The sequence below is a fragment of the Hylaeus volcanicus genome, chromosome 1 (genome assembly GCF_026283585.1).
Source record: "Hylaeus volcanicus isolate JK05 chromosome 1, UHH_iyHylVolc1.0_haploid, whole genome shotgun sequence".
Classification (NCBI taxonomy): domain Eukaryota; kingdom Metazoa; phylum Arthropoda; class Insecta; order Hymenoptera; family Colletidae; genus Hylaeus; species Hylaeus volcanicus.
Window position 1 is genome coordinate 9,151,325 of NC_071976.1, and position 10,920 is coordinate 9,162,244.

At 36.5% G+C, this 10,920-nt stretch overlaps 1 protein-coding gene across 6 annotated transcripts in view; it reads right to left on the bottom strand.

Annotated features, from left to right (window-relative positions):
* Positions 1-10,920, bottom strand: part of LOC128880861 (max-binding protein MNT-like) — a 57,411-nt gene that overhangs the window by 26,261 nt on the left and 20,230 nt on the right. Inside the window, exons 1-2 of one of the 6 annotated variants that reach the window (XM_054131382.1) lie at positions 10,428-10,548; positions 7,712-8,176 (exon numbers count right to left, since the gene is read on the bottom strand). The exons of 3 other annotated variants lie outside the window; for them this stretch is intronic. In XM_054131382.1, the coding sequence (XP_053987357.1) occupies positions 7,712-7,970 (259 nt within the window). In that variant the 5' untranslated portion in view covers positions 7,971-8,176; positions 10,428-10,548. Of the gene's footprint in view, positions 1-7,571; positions 8,177-10,427; positions 10,549-10,920 lie in introns of those variants that run through there. 2 more of the 6 variants (XM_054131371.1, XM_054131417.1) reach the window with 2 other exon arrangements.

Sequence of the window (10,920 nt, forward strand, 5' to 3'; positions counted from 1 at the left end):
ATAATAATAATAATAATAATAATAATAATAATAATAATAATAATAATGAACGCCAAGCGAAGAGTTTTGCATCGAAGGAGGGCTCATTTATAAACTAAAGTTGTCATCGGCGTTTACCTGTTCAAACGTAGACTGAAATTAATTACGAGCAAGGACAGCTGTCTGATGAACAATTCAACCGTAATGTAATAGTTTTCACAGGTACTTCTATTTTTAAATCGACAGGAATGTACAAGGCGAACCGCATAACTTGATCACCTCGATTATTTCCGGTCTTACTCCACAGAGTCTAATATTTTCTTATCTTGGTTAATTTGGGTCTCAGCACTCTCCCAGATGGTTACATTACATGTTTTTTTAAATTGTATTAGATTGTCCCGAAAGTTTCTTTCGCGTGATGCACTCGATTATTTTACGTGACAGTGTTTATATAAATAAACAATCTAATTTTATAGACATCGATGTTGTAACAGTAATGGAGCAAATTGAATCGTGCACAATTCAGTAATGTAACATCAAACATAAAATATCGTGCATGTATTACTTATTAATAAAGCGAAAGAAACTTTCGGGACAGCCTAATACTATGTAACATATGATGTATAACATAGAATGTCGAATATTTATCATGTGTTATGTAATTGAGAAGGTGTAATGTGTAACACATAATACGTTACATATACCATGTACCATACAAGTAACATACGAAATGTAATAAAAAACATGTAATACGTAACATATGATAGTTTCTCTAAGACTGTAACACGTCGAAATACTTTGTTCAGTCGCGACCTAAACGCATCGCTACGAGTATCCTGTAGGACTCGCAATTTTCGCGCTGGGATATTCGCTCCATTCGTCGCGATGCTATAAATTAGCCCAGCACGTGTACGCACATGCAACTAACTCATTCATGTACCAAGAGACTTGGCAAAGCCCCGTCGCATAGCTCGACGCTTCCTAAATCTATTCCGGGCTTAAAAGACGACGTGTACGGTACCACGAGAACAAGAAGTAAGAAAGCACACCGACGATATATACCTCGCACTCGGTGCACGCCTGCGTCGGTGACCAACGACGAATAACACTAAAACGATCCTTGGAACATGATAACGCGATGCACGAGAAACACGATTCGACTAACTTGCAATTCATCAACGATGAATCGCGTTAAATTCTGCCTTTATTAGTTTCTTTAACGGGGAGAAATTTATCGACGGCGTTAATGTAATATTATATACATTTCTCAAATTTTTAGTAATAATTAGTAGACTTATATTTGATGCATTCATGATGCGCAGTAATATGGAGAAGCTTCCAACAATATACACGATGTATATCGAATAATGCAATTAATACAATTTTTTTACATACACTTGGCGATGGTCCTTAAATTTTAAATTAAAAATTGTTAAATTCCAAAATTCGAGCTGTAGAATGAAATATTTCGCGATAAATAATTAAAAATTTATCTCTTGAATCAAATAATAGTCGTGAATAAATTGCTAGCTATCTATTCGTTATCTATTGTTCAAATTCTCTTAATTATCGATACAATCGCAATTTTCTACGCGGTTCTTGATCTTTCGTAGATTCTTATCGAATGACCTACTTCGCGAGATAATCTTCTGCAGACGCAGGGACAGGAAGTCCGGTTTTGCGTAACGGGTTGTCGCATTCGATAGGCTAAATCTCCACGACGATCTTCGCATTTTATCCTTCCCTTATATCTACACCGAATTATTCCTTGCTCTGTACAACGAAAAAGAAACACGTCGAAACTTTCATCTCTGATTTTAAGGACACGTATTTAAGAAGAACGAAACATAAACTGTTTATGTGCATGAGAATTAAATTTTAATTAAAATCTAGATGTTAAATTTGGGAGGAAAGAATTCAAATAAATAACGGTGGAAATATATTGCAGAGATTATGTTTAAAATATAAATTATAAAATACCATCCAGAATAAATTCGCGCAAGTCACAGTCACTTTTACAAGTCACAGATAGACTTTTTAATGTAATAATAATAGTGGAATCTAAGATTAAGTTGATAGGTTCGAGTGTTGAAAAATGGAACGCACTGTTCAAACAAAGCGTCCGAAAGTTAATAGGCATGGTGTTGGAGCATATAGTAGACAGAAAAGAAGAGGGGATGGTAAAGGAATCGAATGGCACGTCCTTGACCTAAAAATAGCAACCTCCGCTAATTTTTGGTGTCCAAATTTGATGCTCAATGACGCGGCGCAACTGTTTCCAAATTTTTCGAGCTTCTTTGATTCGCGAACCTCATACATCTGGCAAAGTTCAACTCGAAGAAATTATAATACAAAATTAGCACGAATATAATGTCTATACATAATAGAAAATACAACAATATTATTTTACTTTTCTTCGCCAATGTAGTATCTTTAAATTCTAATATTTTAGTATTTTATTCCTAAATTAGTACGTGTCGATACTATCATCGACCCTGTTTAACATTACGTGACGTTGTTCAACATTGTTCCTCTGACCAACTCAAGTTTTATTTTTGTTTTAAAACCGCGTACCTCGAACAATTAAATAATAATCCCCTGCGTTTATAATTTGAAAACTTTGTACGTGGAAGCTGTCGCGAAATCCTTTGGAAAAGAAAAACTTGGACGACAGGATTAAAGACTATCGCGAGAAGGCGAGCCTGTCCGTCTAGACTCTTGGACGGACGTTCGAATGGTAATTCCACGCGATGAGCTAAAATGGACAGAGACGAGCGAACGTGACTGTTCTTTTATCTGCGAAATCGGCATGAAATCAGCCTTAGACTGGAGGTCAAAGTAACTACGTATGGAAGCGTATCGAAACGCGGCAGACCACTGTGCGATAATCCGTCCACATGGCGAAATCCTTCGATCGAATGTCGCGAATTTAAAATCAACAGGCATCGGCTAGAAGACGCGAGTGCTCACTACTGGGCATCGATCATTTTAAATCAAGTTTCGCAATCGTGGTTCGAATTAAATCGCTTAATCTTACTTCTGTTTATTTATTCGTATGTGTCTGCGATTTATACTTTCTTTTTCTAATTATTATTTGTTTTGTTATCAGATTAGTCTACAGTATAAGTTAAACGACCTATTTGCTACATATCGTTTAAGAGAAAATAATTATAGTAATATATGATAATAAATTTAATAATTATATTACTTAGCGAAAGAAATTTTACAAGTGGGAAAAATTCCAAACATTCTCACTTATAAATAATATGTTCACATGTTAAAGTTTGGATGTATTAGTAGTACTTCTATTATTTCTATTTATTGTAATTATCCTCTTCGGGTGAAACCTTTCTAGACTAGATATAGAGGATGATACTTCGAAACAACGTCAAACCTAATATACAAATTCAAAATCAGTCCGACACAAACAATTCTTACACTAAATACACTTAACTAATGGTTAATCCAAGCCTGATTCTCACGCATTTCACCACGAATTCGAACCCTAATCTCGCTAGTATTTAAAGTTTTGGCCAATCTAGTTCTAGCTTACAGTTCAATCAGTGGTCCTGCTGTAACGCGAGAACCCAACGTCCAGCTAAAGAATATTTATAGGCCCGTGCGTACGTAACCACTTTAAGTCGAAGCATCCTCGATGCTCAAGAAAGAAAAAAGACACGGCTCCTCTCTGCAAATCAACTCCCATTTAACGGGAGCAGACCTAATTACGGCGCCAATAAAAATCACGGAATCACCAGTGATTATCCTCCGCGGTTGTCAATGGCCACGTGATCGTATGGTAACGTATGAATGTTACTAATGACGATCATCAGACGGAAGAGTATCACAATTTCGCGGAAAGAGAAGATCTCATTGATCTTAGGATTTTTGTTTACTAGACTGCGGATGTTTACGCATTCATAGCAAGTAAAAATATCGGGATATGTGTGAGAATGTGTGCAAATGGAAAAATATACATGTTGATGATATCAACAATAATATACACTATTTAACACTTTGAGTGCCAGATAAATACTCATGGAAATATATAGAAATATTTTGTTCTTGTACAATTGAAAAACCATATAATTTATCATTTACGATCCAAAACCTAGACAGATTTATTTTTTAATAAGACTTTTATTTAGGTTTCCATTTTTTCTCTGTACCCCATGAAAATGTTAATTTGCATAAACATCCACGGTCTAGTAATTAAGAAAGGAAGCTGCAGTTTTAGTTAGTACGTCCTACACAACCGACACGATCGAATCATCGTCGCGAACAAAAACATTTTTTCAACAGGAAGCACAGCGCGACACTAAAACACTTTATCAGCTAGAGCCTAGACGATAGTGCGTTTGCCATCGCGCTGTTGCTTAAATCCTCGCTAGCTGGTTTCTCGATGGCGATGGTATAATCGATAAAGAAAAAAAGCGGCAATACATTTCGCCACGTGCGGATTCGCCGTCGATCCCGAGCGCGTGTCCGTCAGTTGAAAACTGCAACTGCAGAGTATCGTTAGTGGCAATCGATGATTAAGTGCAGTGTCACGGCCACCAAGGCGAGCTACCACGTGCCACGCGAGATGACTGCCTCGTGGAAGACGAATCGGGAAATTAGTAAGATTGTAAAGTATTGCGTAGTCTAATCAGTTTTACCAGGAAGTTAACAGTTCATCTACTGGGAGGTTTTTTTATTTTAATTTCAGTGCTTAGCTGACGAAATTAAAGCTAAAATGAAGTTATATTAAATCCTAGCACTCTCTGATTGTAATATATTAGGTTGTCCAGAAAGTTCGTGCCGATTTCTAAGGAACATTCAAAAACACGTTTGAATTTTAATATATATCTATTGAATTACATAGGTGCCATTTTGTTCCACAACCTTTCCACTTTTTAAAGGATTTATGCATGTTATTTATGCATGTTATTTATGCATGTTATTTGTTTTCAACCACTTCGATATATTCAGACCTGTACCACCTACCAAAAATCGGCATGGACTTTTCGGATAACCCAATAGTATTTGTAAACAAACTCTATAGGAGGATAAAACAATCTCATTTCCCATTCCAAGTTATACCATTTAAAAATCTATTCGTGGACTGATACTGCTATTAAAGCTCCGAGATTCAACGAAATCTAACGTAAACATCTGTCGCCTCTCGAGTACAAAGGGTTAAGTATATTTATAAATGTAACAACTACGATCATTTTCTGTTTGTTACAATAACCTATATCGAAAATCAACTTTATCCTTTTTTTCCTGAAATAATATTTCTCGCTGGCCCGAACCAGGATTTCGATGGAATTTCGGTGAATCAATTTGCTAAATAATATATGAAAAGTCAATTGCTCGGGATCGCCTGTACATTTATCAACTTTGCCAGCGTGTTTGCTAGATATATATCAATTTAATTGACTCAAGTTAAACGTAAACGTAAACGTAACAACGCCTTTAAAGAATGCCTGACAGAAATTACGTCTCGAGATATTTTACGAGTAATTAACGAGATATTAACAGTAAAGTGACATAAAGTTTGACGGTATAATTCTGAAAACTGTGCTTCCTTTGGAACGGATCGAATGCCTTATTTATCCCATTTTAATATTTATGTTTACACAAGTTTTCCAAATATATCGGTCGATGCACCATTGTGAAAATTCCATAAAAACTACAGTCATCTATCACTAACCATTAAATGTGAAGATTTAAGAATTATAAAAACCACAACGATATGCACTTCTCCACAGCTAAAGATTTACAGCGCTAACTAACACGAATGCTTTATGTGTACACAAAGTTGATCAACGTCATTAGATGTCACGTTTCATTAGATTTAATATCAGTATTAATAAACGAACGATACTAAAAGTTTACTGTGGAAATATGTGAACAGGATAAATTTTTGTTCAAGACAATTATTATTTCTAGATATCTATCTATTATTTTAAAAACCGTATAAATGGTGGGGGGGGGGGGGGGGAGCAGTCTACTGAACACCTTCGAGCTTCAGTTTTGAATTCATTGCCTCCGATTAATTAGTTACGTTCTATTAATTCAGCGAACGGACGCCAATGTACTATCGAATGATCATTACTATTAATCAGGAAGTATACACATAAAATATGCAAAACCATGCAGATTGGTTACGGTATTAAAGTTCGATCATCTTCGTCTCGCGTTTAACACTACATAAACTGAAGAATAATGTCCTGCGGCGGCTACTTAATGGGTTTAAATAAAAGTTTTTAATAAACCTGCAAATGCAAATATTTGCTTATTTATAGAACTAGCTTTCTACTTATATTATATTTATAGAACTAGCTTTCTACTTATATTATATTTATAGAACTAGCTTTCTACTTATATTATATTTATAGAACTAGCTTACTCTTCTCCAATGAAGAGTATATTTAATTTTCATGAATGAATCTAAACGTATACCTATAGATACTTTTAAACTCAACGTAAACAAACTGGAACAGAAATTCAAAATAAAGACTTGACAATACACTTTTCAAATTCTTATTTTTCTTGGATGATATCGCATTTATAAAGAGTACAATTTAAGAAACTAAACGTAATAGAGAATTGCTGTATTGCAGAATGTAAACAAGCTTCACAGTCAAAGCCCCGAAACCTCAAAGAAGGTCGTGGACCTTCGTCAACTAAATGTGATATTATCAAACTTCAAATAACTATAACTTGTGCACTAAACATGACAGAAAATTGCAAGAATCTCCCCTAAAATATTCCGAATACCTAAAGGAAATAATTAACTTCCCGATTTATAGGGAAGTTATTGTATTTGCTCCTAAAATGAAAAATCGATTTTTTAGCAGATCTCCATGTTTCAAGGTCATTGGAGTAATTTTAGCCTATTTTTAACAAATTTTTCGTTAACGTTTTCTGAAAAAACTAATAGCGAAATCAAAATAATCGATGATGCAATCGATGTATATCAATCTAACTTAGAGCTGATTAGATTTTGTTCTAATTCGGTCCAGTAGTTTTTTAGTTTTTTTTTTTTAAGAAAACTGATCTCAATAACGCAATCTAGATGGAAGAATATGAATTTATGAGCGAATAACTAAACGGAAATAATATATATACATGTATTACTATTATTACATTTGTATGCATATGTATAACATGTATATACACATACAGGGTGTTCCAAAAGTATGGAAACAGTCAAATATTTCCAAAATGGAACATTTGTGAGAAAAAGGGTTTAGAGAAATGTTTTAGGGTTTCAAAAATTCTATTGAACGATCGTATCCGTTTGACCTTCAAAGGGCCGGTCAAAGTCACTTCAAGGTCAACACGATTTTTTTAATGGAACACCTCATTTTTTGTCATGCACTGTGAAAGCTGGCTATGAGGCCTTTTCAAAACACTAGTTTCAAACATTTTTTTTATTCGCGATAGATGGCGCTGTAATCGGAAATCGGGACGTTCCTTGTGTGGCCCGTAAAGGGTCGCACACAAAATAAACATGAATATATGAATATAAATATATGAATTAAGCGAGCAACAATAACCAGCTAGTTTAAAAAAAAAGAAGTCGTAATCGTAAGCGATCTTACTTGCTCCCACTGATCCGGCAGGGCTTTCGAGATGAGACATATATGTATAGTTTCTCACAACTCGTTTGAAAATACATCGTGAGACGTTAGTAACAGAATCGTGGCGCGCGCGAAAGGAGCCATAGTGGTGATTAGCTCACCGAGCAGATAATGCCGTATCCATTTTTTCTTGGGCGGGGGCGGCATCCAGCTGCGCACCGGTTCGTCGTTGACGACCACGTCGATTATACCGACGACCTGCGTCGGCATCAGGCTATTCGCGTCTCTGAGCCCGTTTACATTGTTGTTCGTCTCGTTGCCGGCGTCGATCACGCGCTGCGCACCCGCAGCTTTAACCGCGTTCAAATTCATGCGAGGTTGGACCGCCGCTGTGCCGTCGGAGACCAAAAGAACTCCCATGTTCCCGAGGACTCGCGATGCTACTACGCACGGTGCTCTGGCATACGCGACACGTGGACCAAACACCACGTAAATAACCTATATAGTAGTCTATAGTCGTGCTTGGCGGTCGAGTTTTCGATACGCACACACACGCGCACATACGCACTCTCGATGCACTGGACAACACTAACCGTTATTCTTCTAATAGCTTCGACAAGTTGTTTCTATATACAAGATGGTGATTAGCGGTTGTGCCCAAAAGGGAGACACTTGGATTCTTAAGATTAGTCGATTCGAGCATTTGTAGGACGTTTTGGGTGAAACGGTTCTGACTAAAGGTCGATTCAGACATATACGACACGGACCGGCACCGACACGACAAAACATTAAAATACGCGTTTAAAGGTCCATTTACACATATCCGTAACGTGTCAGTTCAGTATTTGAAACGTATCAGTAACGTCACGGAGCGGTGTTGGACGTGTGTGAACATGCCCGTTCAAAAACAACAGAAGAATATTTAAAATCACTGACACTGATGGAACATTACGGAACTGAACGGATACGGAACTGACACGTTACGGATACGTGTAAATAGACGTTTAACACGTTGATCGCCATGTCACCCATATACGGGTGACAGTGCTTTACACTGAAGAACAACAAAATTAATTCTGAAAGTCCACAATCAAAGGGAATGAAATTAAACGAAATTCATGAATTTTTATGAAGTTACAAAAATAAATACGACGATTAATGTTTGATTATGCAGTCTCCAGTAGATTAAATAATATTTCATTTTAGCAGAAACTATTAGGTCGTCCCATAAGTTCGTGCCGAAGACTGTGTCGAAATTTAATAAAAAAAACCACAGAAATTTTCTAGTAACGGTATAATGACTATGTGAGAGAGGTGAGAAACTATTATAAAATGAGACAGATTATCTTTTCTTGTGACACTTGAGAGTATGTTTCACATATTAATTTCAGAAATAAAAGTATAAATGACACGAACTTTTAGGACGACCTAATATTAATAAGAATATTTGTCTGGCATTCAATGTATTAATGGAACTATTCACACTATTCCCGTTGACGGAACGTTCAGGTCGGTGTCTGTTAAGTGTGAATAGTTCCATTAAAACACGCGTTTTAATGTTTTGTCGTGTCGTTGCCGGTTCGTGTCGTTATAGTCTGAATCGACCTGAACGAATATGAGTTATCCTTGTTAGAGGCGATGAGAGAAAGCAAAACAAAAGAGCAAAACAAAATCATTTAAAATTCGTTCTTCAAGAGTTCTTCAGTAAGTGTCTCACTTGTTGTCGATGACTAGCACTACAGTAGACACTAATAAGTTGTACGTGGCGTTATACAGGAGTTTAGTCTTCTACTCGACATTTACTTCTCGTTATCTTTTGTTTTGACTATAGCTCACGCACTGTGCATGAGCCTTTCCAGTTGCCTGGACAGCATCACGCGGCGTAAACGGAAAGTGAAATAAAATAAGCCTGGCACTTAACGTGTTAATATCGAAGAAAAACATGTACCGCTTACGCACGAGAAGAATGAATCTCTGGGAACACGCGAACATTTCAGTACAACCATTTCATCGCATTACAAAGAATTAAACTATAGTATGCCTAGAATGTAGTATACTGAAATGTACGCGCGTAAGAAATTTACGCGTGTCGCTAGATTCGTCGTTCTTTTCTTACGTGAGTAGTACACCTTTTAGGTCTCGCTAAAGGACAACTCAACTTCTACAAGCGAAAACCGAACAAATTAAAAATAAAATGCTCGAATGAACTAAATCAACTATCAAGGTTCTATTAGGAGTAGAAATGAATTCTGTTCCTTTACAGGCAATCGTTTCCAACTATAGTTTAAACAAAAATAGTTATTCGACATTTTATGTTAATGTATCAACCTAGTAATGAATCCCCCACAGGTTACTTTGATATTTGGTTTTACGACTATATGTCCCTCCCTTAGAATACATGACTAAGGAAAAATTAAGTTGTACAGTTTGTTTTTTTTATAAATAAACGGTAAGTTTACCATAGAAAGGCACAGAATTCATTTTGAAACCTAATGTATCTAACTGCTATCAATTAGGTTGTCCCAAAAGTTTCTTTCATTTTATTAATAAGTAATACATGCACAACATTTTATGTCTAATGTTACATTATTGAATTGTGTACGATTCATTTTGCTCCATTACTGTTACATCAACATCTCAGAAATTAGATTGTCTATTTATATAAACACTATCGCAACAAATAATTGAGTGCAAATTACGAAAGAAACTTTTGGGACAACCTGATATCTGCTCTTCCGGCAATTTCCAACTAATAATCCACGGAGACACCCCTAGTGCACCCCGATGATTTTTAAATGATGAAAATATTATCGATTGACAAAATCGATAGTAGAATAGAAATTCAAAGAAACGAATAAACGATAAACAATGTTCCACCGTTTTAGGCACGAAGGACTCGAAGGTAAATACACGCGTCGTCGCACGGTGCTGAGCGTCGAATTGCGCAGCCTCGCGACGACCGATAAAACTGTTGTCCAGGACGCGTCGAACAGACGACTAGTCGAAAAGAAGTGGAAACGACCGGGAATGCGAAGCGCGTGGAAAAGAGAGAGGGCTGCGTCACAGTTTCACAGAGAGAGGGGGGGGGGGGGCAGTTACGACGAGTGAATACGACGAGGTCGCAATTTATATACGACGGAAAGAAAGAAAAAAAATGGGAACTTTCGAAACAGTCATGGTACTATGGCCTGCGAATCCTCGCAGATCCTTGATCGAGTCTTCGACACGGAGACATTTAACCCTTTGCGATCGTCAATCGACCGATGGTCGACATGTGCACTAAATGATTATATCATGCAAACACTTGTATGAATAACTATTCTTAATAAACGTTGTTAATAAATTGCTTACAAGTTTTATTTTATTCCCC